This window comes from Fonsecaea erecta (genome assembly GCF_001651985.1).
Source record: "Fonsecaea erecta strain CBS 125763 chromosome Unknown Scaff12, whole genome shotgun sequence".
NCBI classification, from domain to species: Eukaryota; Fungi; Ascomycota; class Eurotiomycetes; order Chaetothyriales; family Herpotrichiellaceae; genus Fonsecaea; species Fonsecaea erecta.
In genome coordinates this window covers 787220-806174 of record NW_017387255.1, presented here as the reverse complement: position 1 = coordinate 806174, position 18955 = coordinate 787220, and the positions used below count along the sequence as shown (strand labels likewise).

At 53.1% G+C, this 18955-nt stretch overlaps 8 protein-coding genes across 8 annotated transcripts; 5 read left to right on the top strand and 3 right to left on the bottom strand.

Moving 5' to 3' along the window:
* Positions 1 to 1806: 1806 nt before the first annotated feature.
* On the bottom strand, positions 1807 to 4263 carry AYL99_10863 (hypothetical protein; the record flags this gene model as incomplete). The annotated part of the gene is made up of 1 exon (XM_018842369.1): positions 1807 to 4263. One exon carries the CDS (start codon positions 4261 to 4263, stop codon positions 1807 to 1809), a length of 2457 nt encoding a protein of 818 aa, XP_018688530.1.
* A 598-nt stretch (positions 4264 to 4861) lies between these two features.
* On the top strand, positions 4862 to 6055 carry AYL99_10862 (hypothetical protein; the record flags this gene model as incomplete). The annotated part of the gene is made up of 1 exon (XM_018842368.1): positions 4862 to 6055. One exon carries the CDS (start codon positions 4862 to 4864, stop codon positions 6053 to 6055), a length of 1194 nt encoding a protein of 397 aa, XP_018688529.1.
* Positions 6056 to 6970: 915 nt separating this feature from the next.
* Positions 6971 to 8080, top strand: AYL99_10861 (hypothetical protein; the record flags this gene model as incomplete). Its single annotated transcript, XM_018842367.1, has 1 exon — positions 6971 to 8080. The coding sequence occupies one exon, from the start codon at positions 6971 to 6973 to the stop codon at positions 8078 to 8080; it is 1110 nt and encodes a 369-aa protein (XP_018688528.1).
* A 505-nt stretch (positions 8081 to 8585) lies between these two features.
* On the top strand, positions 8586 to 12434 carry AYL99_10860 (hypothetical protein; the record flags this gene model as incomplete). Its single annotated transcript, XM_018842366.1, has 3 exons — positions 8586 to 9069; positions 9170 to 10253; positions 10307 to 12434. 3 exons carry the CDS (start codon positions 8586 to 8588, stop codon positions 12432 to 12434), a joined length of 3696 nt encoding a protein of 1231 aa, XP_018688527.1.
* Positions 12435 to 12727: 293 nt separating this feature from the next.
* AYL99_10859 (hypothetical protein) lies at positions 12728 to 13988 on the top strand (the record flags this gene model as incomplete). The annotated part of the gene is made up of 2 exons (XM_018842365.1): positions 12728 to 13306; positions 13368 to 13988. 2 exons carry the CDS (start codon positions 12728 to 12730, stop codon positions 13986 to 13988), a joined length of 1200 nt encoding a protein of 399 aa, XP_018688526.1.
* A 67-nt stretch (positions 13989 to 14055) lies between these two features.
* On the bottom strand, positions 14056 to 14862 carry AYL99_10858 (hypothetical protein; the record flags this gene model as incomplete). The annotated part of the gene is made up of 3 exons (XM_018842364.1): positions 14056 to 14381; positions 14446 to 14722; positions 14776 to 14862. The coding sequence occupies 3 exons, from the start codon at positions 14860 to 14862 to the stop codon at positions 14056 to 14058; spliced, it is 690 nt and encodes a 229-aa protein (XP_018688525.1).
* Positions 14863 to 15808: 946 nt separating this feature from the next.
* Positions 15809 to 17343, top strand: AYL99_10857 (hypothetical protein; the record flags this gene model as incomplete). The annotated part of the gene is made up of 3 exons (XM_018842363.1): positions 15809 to 16686; positions 16842 to 16969; positions 17111 to 17343. 3 exons carry the CDS (start codon positions 15809 to 15811, stop codon positions 17341 to 17343), a joined length of 1239 nt encoding a protein of 412 aa, XP_018688524.1.
* Positions 17344 to 17592: 249 nt separating this feature from the next.
* On the bottom strand, positions 17593 to 18678 carry AYL99_10856 (hypothetical protein; the record flags this gene model as incomplete). The annotated part of the gene is made up of 1 exon (XM_018842362.1): positions 17593 to 18678. One exon carries the CDS (start codon positions 18676 to 18678, stop codon positions 17593 to 17595), a length of 1086 nt encoding a protein of 361 aa, XP_018688523.1.
* Between the last annotated feature and the right edge of the window lie 277 nt (positions 18679 to 18955).

The following is an 18955-nucleotide window of genomic DNA, read 5'->3' as shown; positions in this document are numbered from 1 at the left end:
CTTTGTTGTGAAATGCAAAGCTGTGAGGCGGCAAGAGGCATTGGTTGGACCGAGGAGATAACGCCAGGGATCATTGCGTCGTGAAATGTCGTGCTCAGCCCGTGTCAATCGAATTCACAGGCACCACACGCCCTGCGTCTGTCACGACCCGACGCTAGTGAGAACCATGACCGCACGCCCTGTCTAGGATTAGCATGGAAGGTGGCCGCCGCGCATGCTCGAGACACCCATGGGGAACGATCATCCTGGGCAATGGAACATCTCTTGCCTACGTTTGGAATAGAATGTAAACTTGCTGAAGATTCATCGTCAGGAAATATCCGTGTAGCAGCACGTCCATGGCCTAGTCCCTGAGCAACCTGGAGCGATCATGACAAGCAAGTCTTGTGGACACGGGGTCAAATCTGTCTCGGGCAATGTAAGATCAGCGTGGAGTGACTCTGAGCTGCAGCAGCATGGCCATAGTCGTCTGCAGGCTTAGCATTCAAGCATGCTTCAACTCCACAGTGCCGGACACCAGCTTATCCTCGCATTCGTAATTGACTGGCACCGAAGCCGGTCTGGGGCCATCGACCCTCTCGCTTTACTTATTGGTGCCCCGGCGATTAGGCATCATATGAGTCGTTAGGGGGTGGCGAGATCGTTGTCGCTCTTCTGTGAGGACTGTCCTTGGGGTTGAAGCCTTAGGCGAGAACAGCAAGGAGGTGAATCGACGGCGATTGGCACCCGTGTGATGAGCGGCTGGTTGGAGACTCAGCAACTTGCAGTTTCATGTCCCGTGGAACTTTGGTGTCCACAGATCAAAAGCACAAACTTGGGTGTAACCATGCTGTTGGTGGTGATGGTCGGCAAGAGCGTATCTTAGCGACTGCTCTGACTCTGACGGTAGCTTCACATTGGACTGTGCGTAATAATCAAACCACAGTCTACCAACCTCATCCGGCGTTCTTAGCCATAGAGTCGCATCCTGAAATTGCTTTCGAAGTTTTCTTCGCAAGACTGGCTCGTTTGGTGGTTGTTCCCCTTGGGTCCTTTCGCACTGGTCATACCAGCGGTCGACTTGTACACGCTCATGAGAGTTTATTCAGCCGAACAAGACCAGAACAACACGATAATCAGTAATCGACGCAGCATTCGAGGCCTTCAAAGATGCAAATAGATTTTCCTCGATTGCAGAGTCGATGGCGAGTGTTACCCTCGTCGACCTTTGAAGTTGAATTAGTAATGCCGACGTAGGGCTGGGCATAGCCTCCTTTTGGTCTTGAGCCAACCAAGGACATTCTTTGCACATTCTCTGTGCTACACGGGATTCATAATCACTACTTCAAGAAAAAGTGAGATTTGCCATCGTAGAACGGAGCAGAGATCGTCCGTGGTGCTGAATTCCATATTATGGTAGATCATGGAGGACGAAGAACATTGTTGTTGCCTGTCTATCCGGACTTTGACGGTTCCGAACGACTCGTTTTTGCCACGCTGAACCTTTCAAGAGAACCAGGCGAGCAGAGGAACTAAACTCAGCCCCCGGAATAGCTGTTTACCACGTCCGTTTACGGCCGAGGGGCGGCAATGTTGAGCGAAGATCCCAAAGTACGTTCGCTACAGCTTCTCGAGTTCAATAGCTTTCTGCTACATCGCGTCGTCATCCGAAGAACGTCGCTTTCAGCCGCATAAGCGCAATTTACAGGCGACAGCCAAAAGTCCTGAGACGAGTTTGGAGGCCAGAAACACTCCCAGGTCTTACATGACGCTTCCGCAGAAGCCGCAGAAGAGAGTCGTCAGAAGATGGGCTGCCAGAAAGGCCGATCAGTCCATATCCATGTCACTCTCCTCGCCCTCGCCCTCGCCCTCTGCATCGGCATGGGAATCGTCATCGTCCATATCATCGTCGCTTCGCTCGGCAAGCAGATCTTGGGTGATTTCGTCGTTGAGATCTCTCCCTCCAGTTCGGGTAGTCTGCGCAGACCTTCCCATTTCAGGAAGAGGCCGGTGTGCCGGAGACTCACGCTTGCGTCGCTTCTTGCGTGTGCCATTTGTGAGTGGTCGAGAGCGGGCTGCCGTGAGATTGTCTTCGACGGCCTGGTGGCGTTGGAATCGGGCATGGTAAACCGCCAGATCACGGTCTCCACCCCAGACTTCCAGGCGCCTCCCTGTCTTCCTCAGAACCTTGGTCCATGTTTCCGCTTCCTCGCCGTGATCATCGGGTTCGTACCCAACAGGAATCTGTCCTGGCTCGGGTTCGTCGCCATACCATCTGCGGCCAAGCACACCGGCGAAGCCACTGCCGCCTGTCTCTTCTTCCTCTTCACTGTCATACGTCGGAGGAAGCTCGCTGACTCGTCTGGCTGCTTGGAGGAGCCATCTGCACCCTTCCCTCAACTGCCGTGCTTCTTGATGGGCCTGCCTACGACGTCTCCGGAGGGCCCACTCGACCCGACGCTGTCTGTGCTCCTCTAGTTCGCGCTGGTACCCCGTCCTGGCCCTGGCCTTGGTGCTGGTGCCACCAGCTGCTGGCTCAGGTCGGCCCCCTATCACGTCAGTCTCGTTCTTGCCTCGGTGTGTATCAAACTGACCGATGACTGGATGGTTACCAATACCAGGGTGTCCAGGTTGAGGCGTCCCTCGGTACCGCTCCATCGTGTCCGGAGTACTAGCATTGCGACCTGATTTGAGCAAGCTCCTTGGCCCATCACTCTGCCTAGCACCCCCCCTGCTTCGGGTTGGCGTGTTCTTTCCCCTGACACGCTTGTACCGTCCTCGTCCAGGGTGCGGGTCGACTGCCTCCCAATCGTCATCCAAGCTGTCGGCTTGACCCCCCAGAGCGCTGCTCATAACGTGTCCATGGTGGCCAAGAGATTCTGGCGCTGGGGAGCGTCCTACACCGGGACTTGCCCGTGAATCCGCATCAGAGATAAGGGAGTCATCGTCCCCGTATGCGGCGTTTTTCTTGAGACGTTTCAGGGCTTTATGGTCCGGGTTTCCTGGGTCAGCCATGACCAATGGCGGTTCATTTGCATTCTCCAGCATGATCCTCCGCCGTTCCTGTGTCATTTTTTCTGCAAAGGCAACTTCCTCCGGCGGGTCGACATTCTCAGCATCACCTTCTTCTTCCGTGATGGTTGTCAATTTCGGTACCAGGAGTGGTATCGCATCGGGATCATTCGGATCTTGGTCTTCTTTATACTCTCCAGGACCGTATGGATTCCGCAGTGCGTCTTCCTTCGTGAAGTTGGATTCGAGATACCACCACATGAGCCACAAAAATGCTCTGGCCCGGGTCCCAGATGAGATGGTTGGTCGCATGGCAAGGTCAAAGAAATCAACTTTATCGGTAAAGTGCATTTCACTAATCTTGGGCGCAAACTGCGAGAGGACGAATATCAGATTGACTGGATTCGTCCTCGGGATTGGTTTAGCTTTGATGGCCGTCAATGTACGAGGTTCATCCGTGTCCTCACTTGCGCCCTTGAGGATACTTTTCAACCTTGGAGCGTCCTGTAATGACTTGTAGTCCCTTTGACTTTTGTACGCTTGCAAAGATGGAATGGAATGGTAGGTTCTCAGCTGCGCTCTCATCTCCGGGAAAAAGTTCAGTGTCGTGTTCATGCGGCCCACGTTGACAAGAAGACAGATCATGGCCATATTATGTGCAGCTTGTCGGTCAACCTGAAGCCTGTCCTTGAGGATCTTACTGGTCTTGGAACTTCGTGCCATGCAGTCAACATATATGTCGGAGAAAAAACAATCGGGTTTGCCGTCACTGACTCGCGTGAACACTGGCTTCGTGTCCTCGATCACAATCCGCAAAAATTCGTACTGGATCTCCTTGCGCCACAGGGGTGTGCCATCGGGCTTCTTGATGTGTCTGACCTTGCTTCCAGAGTAGACCGAGCCAACAGTGCCATTAGCCTGTCTCCTCGTGCCCACCGCAGTTCCGATTGTTCTCGGCTCCGACTCAGGAGTGGCCTCTGACTTTTTGGTGCGTGAAAGAGGTGCAGAAGCCACGCTACCCTCATCTTCAGTGCCCTCGTGAGGTTGTTCATGGATCCAGATTGCACCTTTCCGAGCTTTTGATTTTTTGGCGGATGTGCCTTTGTGTCGAGGCGCTCGACGACCGCTCGTAGGGGTAGGCTCAGGAGGGGGATCTTCCATAGTTTCGACCTGCTCTTGATCAAGTTCTGTAAGGTCAGGCTTCGTGTCATCCATCTGATCGTCGATGGTGTCGCCCTCTGAGGGTGCCGCAGATGGCTCCCGTGAAGTCATTTTGTCGCAGAGGTCAGCGCTGCAGATTAGAGGTAAAGGTTGATCAATAAGAATTGACCATCATGTTGAATAGTTGCAGCTGAAGTAAGGAAAATTGGTTGGTTTAACTGTCAAGGAGACAAGGATCTAGAGGCATCGCCCGCGACTGTCCCGAAAGGATCACACGCTAACACGTGACGCCAGATCTTGGCTGCGCTACGCGAGAAGTTCTCCAGCTTCGATCACTATCTTGCTTCCACCCACACTCCACGCCCGCTCTGATAATTCATATATGGGGCCAGATAACTGACATATGGACGATCTTCCCTTGCTCCCACGTTGAGTTTTCCCGCTCTCGCACTTCCGTTCATGGCGCTTGATGCTGGAGCCGCCCGGTGGTGCTGCGTAAGGGTAAAGCCTCGAGACTTGACCAATCAAAGCATGCCAAACTTTAGATTGTCATGAGAAGGGCGTGGCAATAGTAGCAATACGAGCTAGATACGAGTCGTCAAGCAAGAACTGCGATGAAAAGACTTCGAGCAGCTCATAAAGCTCACAAAGCAGTGTCCCAAGGTTTGGATTTTCTTGACTTTTGACGCTGCCTCCCGGTCTCAAACCAATGGCTTTCCTCCCGTCACTACCAGATCCTCAAGACTACGATGTTGATTCCGTACTGGGCTTCGTGGCTCCGAAGCCGACAGAGCTGCCAGGATACTATGCACCTTGGTGCGAGCTCATCTCTGACCTGCCACGTCTGCTTCAGGCGAAGACCCTCCAGACGCGAGTCAACGATCTCGAAATCCTCACCACTGACCATCTGACGACCCATGCGCACTGGCAGCGGGCATACGTTGTCCTGGGCTACTTGACCCAAGCCTTCATCTGGCAGGACAAAAGCAAGCCATCAGAAGTCATTCCCGCTAGTCTCGCCGAGCCCTTTCTCGATGTCTGCCACTATCTCGGAATGAAACCAGTTCTCGCTTATGCTGGACTCTGTCTATGGAACTGGGTGCAAACAGATCAAGATACATGCTTACACCCGTCGCAGGCTCTGGCCAATTTTCAGGTTATCAGGTCATTTGCTTCCTTTACACACACGAGGGACGAGGACGCGTTCAATCTAGTGCCAGTAATGGTCGAGGTTCAGGGGGCCAAACTCCTCAAGCTGATGCTCGATACAATAGCCGCAGTCCAGAATGGCGAAATACTAGACTTGGTGTCGGTCTTCGATGTTTGTGCAACAACACTGACTGCCATGGGGGAAACCTTGTCTGTCTTACACCGAAATTGTGAGCCGATGCTCTTTTTTCAACAGATACGCCCGATGCTCGGAGGTAGCGCGGGTGCAGAAGAAAAAGGACTACCGAATGGCGTTGCGCTCGAACGAAGCGATGGATCTCGAGTTCTCATCAAATGCGCTGGGGGCAGTGCAGGACAGAGCTCTCTTTTCCAGCTTCTCGACCGCATGTTTGGGGTTCGCCACGAATCCAGAATGTTGCTTGAGATGAGGGCCTATATGCCAAAGAAGCACAGGGACTTCCTCGAGGCAGTTGAACTTATGCCTTCGTTGCGAGACATCATTGAGCGACATCCGGAAGACAACAGCCTGCGCTGTGCCTTCCAGGGCGCCATCGAAGCGTTCCAGAAATGGAGAACGAAACATGTCATCATCGTGTCGAGGTTTATCGTCCGGCCCGCAGCGGCTGAGGTGACAGACAAGTCCGTGACTCAGCAGAGAGGCACAGCTGGCTCGCTGCCCATCCCATTTTTGAAAAAATATAGGGACGAAACCATCTTCACGCCTCAATATTGATAGCACCTCTAGAGAACAATTTCAGCAGAAGCCCCCTGCTCTTTAGATGCAGACACGCGGCTCATATCACCCTTTAGCAGAGACCACCATGATATCTGTCACAGGGACTTCTTGACTTCCAAGACACCTGAAGCCATTGGGTTGGAATGCTTGCCACCAAACACTATCATTTTCTGTAATAAGAATGATGCGTTCACTTCACAACAGCTGTCGACCCGACCGTTGTGGGTCAAACTGGGACAGATTGAACGTGTTTTAGGCTCCGGACTTAAGCCCAATCGCGACTCCACCGGCATGCACGATTCGCTCTCCTATTCGTCAACCAAGATGGTTGATGGACTTAAGCGGCTGCCTAGATACATGTGTGGTACAGAGTACCGAATGTCCTTCCAGTCTTCTCCTGGAGCATATCTATGAAAGGATCACTCTTGTCGGAGTCTTGTACCAAGGCGATCAAAGGTCGGTTGCTTTGTTTCACTACCTCATGAAGAATCCTAGTGGTGGTTGTCGTACCTGCAAAATACGGCGCATCAAGGCAAGAAAACCCCGTTGCGATATTATTGGGCTGGAAGCTGACACTTGTTCCTTTCATAGTGCGACGAGACACGCCCAACATGTCAGAGATGTGTCAAGTCTCGTCGAATATGCATCAGAGCAACTCCTTCAAGGTCGGACTTCCTGATTCACATAGAAAACCGCTATGCCAGCGGTGAAACAAAGCGACCGAGGGGGCCTCGCTCAAGCCTGACTCCAGCGCTTCATCCAGACCTGCGAACCCGTGCTGTCGTCTACTATCTGAACTACTACTTACGAATGCCAACTCATGTGCAGCACCCTCCGGGAAGCGTTGCAGACTGCATTGTTGAACGGATTTCGGAAATAACGCTTCCAATCCTTGATTTGGCTATCTCGTCCATGGCTCTCGTGCTCTTTTCGCGGACACAGCGACATCCAATGGCCGCGGCCGAAGCCTGCGAACAGTACGACAAGCTACTGCGGCACGCACACCTGACGTTGTCCAGTCTGGTCGAAACAAACATCGATGCTGCCTTGCTGACCGTCTTTCTCATGGGCCGCTATGAAGACTCGGCGCACGGCGTCGGGGATTTCCTGTCCAGTTCTCTCTTCAGCAGCTACTTGCATCATGATGGTGCAACCGCGATCTTGCAAATTTGGAAACACCGCGATCCAGGAGAGAAGCAGCCGGCAACTTCTACTATCAAATATTCTCGGCGGGGCATAATTCGATCTGCTCTTCTGCGATTCCTGGCAGTGCCAGCATGGCTTGAAGATGGCCGCTTTTTTGGCGAGTGTGGACGAGATCTCGAGTACGACCGCATCGTGGTACAAATTGCGAACCTGCGTAATCAACTCAGGGTCTTCCAATACCATAATCTCCAGCTGGAAACTATCGGCCCTGGGCTGTTTCAAACGGCCCAGAAACTGCAGAATGAAGCAGAGAGATTGGACAACGCATTGCTGAATTGGGCATCTCAAGTTCCAACCTCCTGGTATCCGTGCCGGCATCTTATACCCACGACCTTATCTGGCTCCACCCGGGACTTCTTCTCCCCCGAGGTCTACAATTATCCCAGTACTGTGTCTGCCGCTCTGTGGCTAAACTACTCCGCTACAAAGTTGCTGCTCAATCAAGCGTGGCTGAAGATCCTTGAGATCGTCCAGTCGTGGTCGGACGACTCTGCTTGCAGCCAGCAAGTGGAGCAGTGTCGCTCACGCATCGTGGCTACGGCCAGTGATGTGTCCTCGGGTGTACCATTTGTACTTGGAAGATTCCATGCCACAAATGTGGGCGAAAATCAAACAGTGATCACACTCAGCACAGATGCTGAGATCAACCCGTACCTAGCAAGCCTTACTGCCTGGCCTCTCAGCATTGCTTCATGTATTGGAAGCCTGGATGTAGAGCACAAACAGTGGTTTGGGGCACAGTTGGCGTTTATTGGGAAGATTCTTGGATCTGGAATTCTAGAACATGTTGGCACTGATGAACTACTTGAGCTGTGATTCCTGGCCATGTCGAAAGTGTGTATACTACTCTTACGGATCCAAGCGAAGCTGCGCCTGGGCTGAGGCCAGGTGCAGTCGAAGGACAAGCACTCCGTCACGGGGATCTTCCTCATACTGCCCGGCGTTTTCACCTTCACAGGTTAGCCGCAAAATGACGAAGGCACGTGGCACTTGACTATCATAAGGCGTTTTCCAACATCTAGACGACCAAGCTTCCAGCTGTGGCGTCGACCAAATGATAAGTACGAGACGGCGTCCGTCGCTTCGTACCCAACCACAGCCTGTCTTCTTAGCTTCACCAGCCTCACCAGCCTAATCGCAGCGCGGCTGAAGACAAGATAAATGGCACGTTCGGCTGAGACAACGAGTTCCCAATCTGCGCTGTTTCAACTTGAATATTGAACTGCAGGAGCCGAGTAGGATACCACAATCGCCAAAGCTGCCAAATATGCCGTTCCGTTCGCTTTCTTACAATGACTATTTTGTTGCGTGTATTTGTCCAATGGGCAAAGAGCAAGCTCCGGTCCTAGCAATGTTGGACGAGAGGCACCCTCCCCTTCCAACGAAACGTGCGCAGAACTGCTACACACTTGGGCGAATCGGGCAACATAACGTGGTGATCACTACATTACCAGAAATCGGGACCAACCGAGCCACCAACGTCGCCACGCAGTTGATGAACGACTTTCCGTCGCTGAGGTTTGGCTTACTCGTGGGCATAGGAGGAGGGATACCGGACCGGGAAGGCAAATTAGATATTCGACTCGGCGACATTGTCGTGAGCACGCCCACAGCTACAAATGGTGGTGTCATACAATACGACATGGGAAAATCCACTCAATATGGCGGATTCCATCGGACAGGGTCGTTGAACAAGCCTCCTCCTGTCTTGCTGACGGCGGTGGAAAGCCTGAAGGCCGAATATTCTCTGCGGCAGGTTCAAATGGATGAGCATTTGTCAAAAATCAGCGACGAAATCTCAGATTGTAGGTATCCGGGCGCGCAACGGGACCTGTTATTCAAGCCAACGTATCCGCATCGAAGTGCGAGTTCATGCAAATAATGTGACCGTTCTAAGCTCGTGAGACGCCAGCCTCGACCAAATTTCCGGCCTGTCATTCACTACGGCACAATTGGATCTGGAAATTCCGTGGTTAAAGACGCCCACGAGCGCGAGAAGTTACGAAAAGATGGAATTATCTGCGGGACTGATGGACACATTTCCGTGCCTTGTTATACGAGGCATCTGTGACTATGCGGATTCGCATAAGAACAAAGTCTGGCAGCCTTACGCGGCGGCAACGGCGGCAGCATACATGAAGGACTTGCTGATGGTGGTCCCTCCTCAAAGTATACAAAATGAGCTGAGGGTGATTGAAGTTGTGGACGCCCATCAAATTACTGAGATGATTTACGCTGGGAAACAGTCGGATATGGTAGCCTGGTTGTCAAGGTTCAATTTCTGGGTCAAACAAGAAAGCATCCTTCAACGGGCCCAGGAAGGCACTGGACAATGGATCCTTCGACATCCATCATTCATATCGTGGGTCACGCGGGAGTCGGGGCTACTGTGGTGCCACGGAGAGCCAGGTGTAGGCAAGACGATTCTCACATCAATCATCATCAAACATTTGGCAGAATCAAAGAAGGAGGACGAGGTGCTTGCCTGGATATACGCCGATTATCGCGAGCACAGCAACCTGACTATCGAGAATCTGCTCTCAAACATCCTTGCTCAGCTACTCCAACAGCGTGGTGAGATTTCACAATCGATGATGAAGTCCCTGGGTGTCAGTTGGCGAGAAGCGAAGCCGACCTTGGTACAATATCGAATCTGGCTGCAAGACGAGCTTCGGAAATGTCGCCGAACAACCGTCATAATCGACGCTCTGGATGAGCTGCCAAAACGAGAACTCTGCGAGCGCTTCATTGATGAGTTGCGACGACTTCGGCCACCCATTCGTCTTCTCGTGACCTCAAGACCATACGCGGCAATGAGAAAAATCTTCCACGATGCAAGCACTCTTGAGATACAACCTCAAAAAGAAGACGTGATCCTTTTTGTCAAGAGCAGGCTAGAGTCGAGCGTTAACCTGAGCGGACATATTGACCGAAATGCTTCGCTCTCTGACCTGCTGATCAAAACTTTAAGTCAAGCGAATGAGAAGATGTAGGAGCCTTTCGCACTTTCAATCTACTGTATCGTGGCTAAGTCTTGAGCAGGTTTTTGAAAGCTCAACTGGTCCTGAACGTCCTTGAGAACATCAAGAATGTTGGAGATATCGAGGTAGCTCTAAAGTCCTTACCACCTGATTATAATGGGTGCTACGACTTCAGCCTTAAACAGATTGAGATGCAGGCCCCCGCCCAACGGGAAAAGGCCTTCAAGATTTTAGCTTGGCTGTCTCATGCCATAGATCCGCTAAGCGTCGAAGCTTTGCAGCAAGGACTTTTGGTTCAGCCCGGAGACGATACACTCGACAATGACCTCCAGACCCCTGAAGAAGAATTGATATCTGTCTGTCACGGTCTTGTGATTCCTGAGATTGACAAGATCGACAATGTCCCAACCCGGTCTCTCAAACTGCTGCACGAAACTGCCAATGCTTATCTTAAGCAAGTCCAATCCGCCCAACTCCCGGCCGGTCATGAAATTATTCTGAGGGCTTGTTTAGCTTACATGTCTCTGTCAAGCTTCTCGAATCTGCGTATTCACCAAATACAGGCTGATGCGAGAGCTAGGGAGTTTCCATTTTACAACTATGCAGCCCGGAATTGGCCGAAGCATGCCATTCAAGGCAATCTTGAAGGTGCCTTTCGAGAACAGATTGTCAATTTCCTAGAAAGTTCTCATCGTCATAGTGCAGACGAGGTGGTGGCAACACACCGACAGAGTGCATGGGGCTGCGAGTATGCCAATCCGTGGACAGACTGGAACAAACACTCAATTGAGAGAAGAGACTCCCCGGTGCATGCCGCTGCGGGTTACGGGTTGAGCAAGACACTCAGCTTCCTGTTGGACCACAAAGGCTACCAGAAAGACATGACCAACAACTTCGGGGAGACGCCCCTACACCGAGCAGCACAGCTTGGTGAAACCGGGTGTATTGACGTCCTTCTGGCGCATGGCGCAGATATCGCAGCTAAAGTCAAGCATCATTATCTCAACGATACCAACTCCCTCATGCTGGCGACTCAGTGCCAGCAAGCTGATGCAGCCCGTATCTTCCTCAACCACGGACTCGGTGTGGACACATTTGACCCGACATACGGAACTTCTCCGTTGCATCTTGCCGCGAGCATGAATACCAAAATGACTCGGTTCTTCCTCGATCATGGTGCGAAAGTTGATTTCCCGGGGAAGTCACCCGTGTATCCTGAAACATTTATGACCAGTCTTCACTTTGCCGTATTCAATGCGCACGTGTTTCTAGACGCTGTTGAGAGGGTCAGACTGCTTCTAGATAGGGGCGCCAACATCAACATGCAATCACTCATGACAGGTAACACTCCTTTACACATGGCTGCTCTCGGCGGACGTGAAGAGTTGATCGTCCTTCTCCTACAAAGGGGGGCGGACATGGAAGTGCGCAACAAAGCAGGAAAATCTGCCCTCCAAATTATCCGAGAAAAGGGCTTTTTCTGTGCCGAACAAGCTGGTGTACCTGTTGAAGCTATTTTCAAACTGGAAGATATTCCAGATCTACACCACGCGGCATGGTCCCGAAATTACGAGCGGGTTCTTGAACTGTTGGCACAGGGGAGCAAGTTGGAAGACAAAGATCCAGACGGAAGCACTCTATGGGACTACTGTGTCGCCGCGGCGGATATGGTACTGGCAGAGAAATTGGTCAACTACATGGACAAGAGCCAACTGCCCAATCGCAATGACATCGGCAACGAAGCATGCGATGCCTCCCTCAAAGCCATGACGGCGTTTGACTACACAGACGACAAGACCTGGGAGACTGGTGTAAAAATATGTCGCCTCCTCCTCAAGTATCGCAAGGAGTGTGATCCTGGCCTGGAATTTGCCCGAGCCAGGAGCCCAATCTCGGGATACAACAAAACCTATCTCATCTGGGCAGCGGAGCAGAGGAGGATATCACAGGTCCAGTTTCTGCTGGACTGTGGAGCAGATGTCAACGCCGCCGACGTGTTTGGATCCACTGGATTGCACCATGCGACGCATTCGCAGAACTACGACATGATTCGCCTTTTGTTAGAAAATGGTGCCGACTTGCTGCTCAAAGATCATCACGGTCGCACTGTGCTTGATACTGCCGAGAGGATAGACGGCCAGCTTATATATAACGAACTGAAGCTGCATATCGCGAAGCAGTCGAGATAAGCCAAGGGGCCAAGTTGTGAGGCTTGAGGCATTTTCAATCTGACAGGGATGCGAGAAAGAGCTGGATATGGTTGAAGAGGTCCTCCTGGTAATGTAGACTATGTATACAAGGCACACGATAATAATAAGATGATATGAAGTAGGGATACCCCGACCCAGTTGGCGCCGCGGGGGTTCGGGCGATCGATCAATTGGCGGACGCCAATACCCAAACCACGCTTCCCTCACCGTCTCGTCAATGTTCTTCTTCTCTTGCCTATCTACTCAACAACCTTCTCCTGGAGTCCAGCAAAATGGTCAACTGGATCCTCGGCGACAAGTTCTACGAGAGATACCCTCATCTGGATGGGGTCAAGGCTCTGTGGGAAACCAAATGGAAGTTTCCCTGCAGTTTGGGGGTGTATCCTTTTCACGACGGCAAGCTCGAAGACTTCCAACCCATCTTCGAGAACCTTATCCGAGATAACGTGAACGATGCCTATACGGATATGTACACAGAGTATTTTCTGCCCACGGCCGAAAAACTCACTGATGCAGCCATGTCAGCCCAAGCCTCCGACCGCGCCAAAGCTGCCGCCCTGTTCAAGCGCGCCGCCTGCGTCTATCGGATATCTCGATTTCCTTCCCTCGAGGCTGGCTCTGGGTTGAAGAGAAAGGCGTTTGAGCTTCAGAAACAAGTGTATTTACGGGGTGCAAGCCTGTGGGACACTCCCATGAAAGAGGTCAAGATCCCGCACACTGCAGCTGAAGGCGAAGACGGCAGCGAAGTGCCGTTGTTTGTGAGGCTTCCCCGTGGAGCGAGCAGTGAGAAGAGATGTCCGGTGGTGCTGCTGATAACGGGACTGGACGGACATCGACCGGACAACACAGAGGTAGGTCAATCAGCACAGGAGACGCACCATATCACGGCTCAGGCTGACAGCGCCGTCACAGCGAACAGACGAGTTTCTCGATCGCGGCTGGGGCTGTGTGATCACCGAAATCCCCGGGACAGCTGATTGCCCTGCGGCTCGTCGTGATCCGAAGTCTCATGAACGACTGTTCACTTCGATCCTTGAGTGGATGGACAAGCAGCCGGCCTTCAACATGCGAAAATGCATGGCTTGGGGTCTTTCTGCTGGAGGATACTGCGCCATTCGACTAGCGCACACTCACCACTCGAGGCTTGCTGGAGTGGTGGCCCAAGGTGCCGGTTGCCATCTGTTCCTGAGTCGAGAGTGGCTTGAACACGTCGACGACCACGAATACCCCTTTGTTCTCAGCGAGGCATATGTGGCCAAATACGGATACCGGGACTGGGAAGAGATGAAGGAAAAGGCGCAAAAGGACTTCAGTCTGGTTGAAAATGGCATCGTCAATGGACCCAGCTGCAGACTGCTCCTCATCAACGGGACACACGATGGACTGGTTCCCATCGAGGACAATATCCTCCTCATGAACTACGGCCGCCCCAAAGAAGCTCGGTTCTACGACAAGATGCTGCACATGGGCTACCCACCTGCAAATGAGAGCATATGGCCCTGGATGGAATCCATCATGGCGTCCGCGTCATAAGCATATTACCTGGACGTGAGCTTCCAACCCGACTACTACTCGTCTTCCCCACTGCGGTCACGTATGTTCAAAAGCCTTGCGAATAAATCAACTCCCAGCCTCTCACGATGAATGACTTGCTGTCCTTGATATGCTTTATCGTCCAAGGCGTGTCGTTGGCAGCATCTGCCTCCTTCCCGATGAATCCTCGCAAATCATCCGTCTCATGGACGGCCAGATATTTTGGAGGTTCGCCTTTGGTGATCGGCAGCTTCGGGCCAATGACATACCTGGTCGATCGTCGATACCCAGGTAACTTGTGCAGCATGTCGAGATGCTCTTCGCGGTACCACTTGTCAAAGTCGGGTTCGTCGATGGGGTCCATCTCGACGGTCACGCAGAACGGAGGGGCCGCTTTACAAGACTGGTATCAGCAACAGGCGGTCTTTTCCACATGGCCATGGTCCTAGATACTCACTGTTCCCCTTTCCGTCGGGGTCGTACTCCTGGATCAGCTTATAGTTCCTCGCGTTGAAATCTCCCACCTCCTGTGTCGGCTTATTGTCAGGCCACATCACACTGGAGTGTCGCACGCCTTCCAAGTACTCTTTGGAACTCAGCGGCTCTTCAAATTCTGATTGGTACAAGACCAAGTACTTGCGCGGGCTCGTCTCTTTTGGTGCAAGGGTGAAGTCGAAACTCTCGCGAAACATGGCTGCGCGCACGGCGGTCTTGCTGTTCACCAAGTCCGGGACCTGCAATTGATGAGTACGGTGAAGCCGAAGAGAGACGGCCACACGATACGAACATGTTCTTCGATATACCATTTTTCCCACTGTTTCTCGTCCACCAGTACCGGTCGTGAGTTGACCCAGAGAAGATATGGTGGAGCCATCCTGACTGCGTCGCTTGTTGGAGGTTATCTCGCGCCCTTATGACGGCTCTGTCGGATCTGTGACCGTTGGTTGAGCGTTGGACTGTGGTCACCCAAACATTAGACGTTCCACAACATCCAACGTGGCAGCCTTCGAATTGTCTTCGTACGTACATCTTCCTCCCTTTCACAGGTCTCTGTACCCCGCACTCAAAACTATCAAGATCCCATCCGAGGCTATCGCCGGTCAGCTTTCCGGACGAAAATTGACTTTGTCTGACAAATTCCCTATCCTCGGCGACCGCTGGAGGGACCTCTCTGGACGTGGAGTTATCTTGTCTTGGAGATGGCGATACCCTGGCTCTCAATAGTACAAGATAATAACTCTTGGAGCGAACGCCAATTGCTCGTTTTGGATGGTTAGACTGAAACTAAGCTTCGACTTGAGTCGCCAGCCGATCGCGGTCTAGCCCTGGAATCCGGGAAAGATATCCTCTCACCTGTTCCTGGCTTGCTCTCTCAATAGCGAGGCTGACAGCTTATTGGTGACGGCACAGCATTCTCTGGTAGGTCAATAACTTCCCGTCCGACGTCGACTGGGTTATATATACATAGCTGGACAAGAAGAGACATTTCACTGGAGGTGGTGCCCACCGTCTGCTGATTTCGTGAAACCCTCCGACCTTAGAGTTTCTTCCTCAGCTGGCATCGTGCGGCTGATTGTGTTCTCTTGTCTCACTTGTCCTTCTTGCCCTTCTCTCGGCAACTTTCTTCTTGAAGTTTTGTCTTCCTTCTAATCCTTGATTGTAATGGCGATTGGCCTATAAAAGGAAGAAGAGGGAAAAAGGACTCCAACCCCAGTTCCCTGTTTCTTCCCCTCAATCTTCTTCCTTTCGCGAAAAGTAGGGTTAATAGTTGGAATTCCTCGACCCAACAACAACAACAACCACCCCCGTCCTCCTTCGCTATGGCTGGGCCGGGAGACGCCAAGGTGGCACAGTCCTTGAAGGTGGCGCTCAACGCTATCGACGCCGCGGAGCCGCAGCTGAGGGAGCTCAACCAAACCATCCACGAGCACCCAGAACTGGCGTACCAGGAATTCTTCGCTGTCAAGACCATTTCTGAGTTTCTGAAAACCGAGGGTTTCACCGTCACGGACAAGGCCTACGGCCTCGAAACGTCCTTCACCAGCGAGGTCGGCAGCGGGGGTCCCCTGGTGATCTTCTGCGCCGAGTACGATGCCCTGCCCGGCATCGGCCACGCGTGCGGCCACAATCTGATCGCCACGTCGTCCATCGCCGCCTTCCTCGGCGCCGCAGCCGCTCTCAAGGCCTCGGGCATCCCCGGACGACTACGTCTGCTGGGCACACCGGCCGAGGAGGGCGGTGGGGGTAAGTGCAAGCTGATCGACGCGGGGGCGTTTCGGGACGACCACGGCGTCGCCGCCGCGATCATGGCGCACCCGGTGACGGGCCACCAGTTCCGGGGCGGGTACACGGGGCTCGCGGGGCTGAAGTTCATCGCGTCGCACAAGTTCCGGGTCGAATACCGCGGCCGCCAGGCGCATGCGGCGGGCGAGCCGTGGAACGGGGTCAATGCACTGGACGCCGCCGTTGCAGCCTACAACAATGTCTCGCTGCTGCGCCAGCGCATGCGGCCCGATGAGCGCGTCCACGGTGTCGTCGAGGATGGAGGGACCGTTCCAAATGTCATACCTGCCTATACGCGCATGAACTGGTACGTGCGCGCCCCCAGTATGGACGGGGCCGACAAGCTGCTCGACAAGGTCCACAAGTGCTGCGAGGCCGCGGCGGCCGCCACAGGCTGTGAGATCAAATATATTCGGTGAGTCTGACTATAGCCATTTTGCCCCTCCCTCTCCCTTTCTCGGGAAAAAAAGAAAGTGCTGTGATGGTGTAATTGGTCTGCTATTGGCAAGGAGTTCCTTTATTTCTTTGTATGCTGATCTGGCTGATCTGGCTGACCTCCACTCCAAAAAGCGCCCCAACGTACAAGAACCTGCGGGTCAATCTGCCCCTGTGCAAGCAATACGTCGAGGACATGGCGACGATCGGGGAGAAGATCATGGTCAAGAACGACGAGTCATACACGGCGTCGACGGACATGGGTAAGTGAAAATAAGGGGCTCAATCAAGCAAGCAAGCCCCCTACCTGCCAATTCACGTTCATCATCACTACCATTATCGCCTTCCTCTTCCTCTTCCTCTCAACCATCCACTAACCAAAGTGTTCCACACGACACACACAGGAAACGTCTCGTTCGAAGTGCCCAGCTTCCACGGTGCCTTCCCCATTCCTACGGAGCCAGGCGTGTCGATGCACCACCCGGGCTTCGCGGGCCACGCGGCGACGGATGAGGCGCATCGCGCGGCGATCCAGTGCGCCAAGGGCATGTCGATGCTGGCGCTACGCGTGCTCACGGACCCGCAGCTTGCGGAGGCGGCAAGGAAGGACTTTGAGGATTTTGAGGACGAACATTGAATGTTGAATGCATGTTGAATTAAATCTGTAGTGGTTTGAGATGTTGATGTGACGGACGGATTGAGATGCGGAGGGAAATGAGATTGACTGAGCCAGTTATATCATTACAGTACAAATATGAGAAGAACAACGAAACCACATAACCTGCGTGTGCTGGAGATCTGTGCGAAACCCCCCTGTCCTCGACCTGACACCGTATCTGCTCCTAGAAATATCCAATAAGCCGACAGTATTGATGTTCTGCCAGTTTCAGATATCTAACGCGGCGAGCGTGGCAGGACTCTCAAGCATAATCAACGTCCCAGCCAGGACATTCTCTTTGGTGGGCGCGCCTTCCTCGTCGGCCACGACAGCAATGATGACTCCCACCGGGTCGATCTGTGCTGGGATTACCGCCGAGTAGTCCGTGGTGTTGAAAGGGACCGAGATGTTGTAGACACCGTGGAAGAAGACGGCGTAGTAGTCCCTGCCCGAGGTGAACCGGGGCTGGTTGTCGGGTTGGGAGAAGTTGAACACGACGGTCGAACCCGGTGCAATCGACGTTGTGTTCTCCGCGAGCGATATTTGGGGCAGATTCTGGCGCGGTGACGGGTAGATTGGGTTCTCGGCCGGGCAGGAGCCGTTGACGATCCACTCATTGGTAAAATCGAGGATCTGGTTCGCGTAGGGGTACACGGTGTCTGCCGGGCCGGCGAAGGGATTGGATTTGAAGTTGTCGATGAGCGACCAGGTATTGTGGCGCGATTCCGTCGCGGCGATGGCGACCAGAGCTGCCTTGGACAACGTGAGCGTGGCCTGCAGCTCGAGACCGGTGAGGAAAGCCATGCTGGAGACCTCAATGATGGTCTGAAGCGCAATGTAGCTGACTGGGTCGTCGAAGGGGAACACGTATTGACATGGCCCCGGCTTCACCGAGTTGGTGGAGATCTGATCCTGAAAGATACGCAGGTGACCGGCTTCGTTGTCACGGATCTGCTGAATACGCTCGTAGGTGGTGTTGGGGAAGCCGGCTTCGACGAACGCAGTGCTGTTGAATAGCTCGACTCCTTGTTGGTAGAAGGAGAAGATGACCCACTCCGCAGACAGCAGGTTCTGGAAGAGGAGGTCGTCAGCGCCAGGGGGTCCGGAGGTAGTGTTGACGATGGCACCGGTGATGTTGCCGGGGAACGGTGGTGCTGTGCCGTTGTATGTGCTGTACAACGAGGACTGGCCCGGAATTGGACCATAGGAAGGGTCGGCCAGTTCGGAGAGGAGCGGCTCTGGTACGGGAATAGAGTGTACCACGCCAGATAGTGCCAGGACGGCAGCAAGGGGAGTCAAGCGCAGGATTGCCATGATGATTAAGGGGTGGTGTTGTTGTTGTTCTTGTGTGGAGTGTCTGAAGATTGTGTCCGATCAAGACTCAAGGACATAGTCTTCATGGCTCTTATATACCCTCGCTGGGGGAGGCCTGTACATTCTGATGCTGGGTTCGTCATGGCTGGACCGCCACAGGAAGCCCATGCAGTATATTACCTGGTAGAGGCCAATCGAGAAATCCTCCTCAACGGGAATAGAGTCAGGCGGCGAGGCTGATTTCTTGCTGATTGAGGGCAAGGCCTGAACGAGCGAG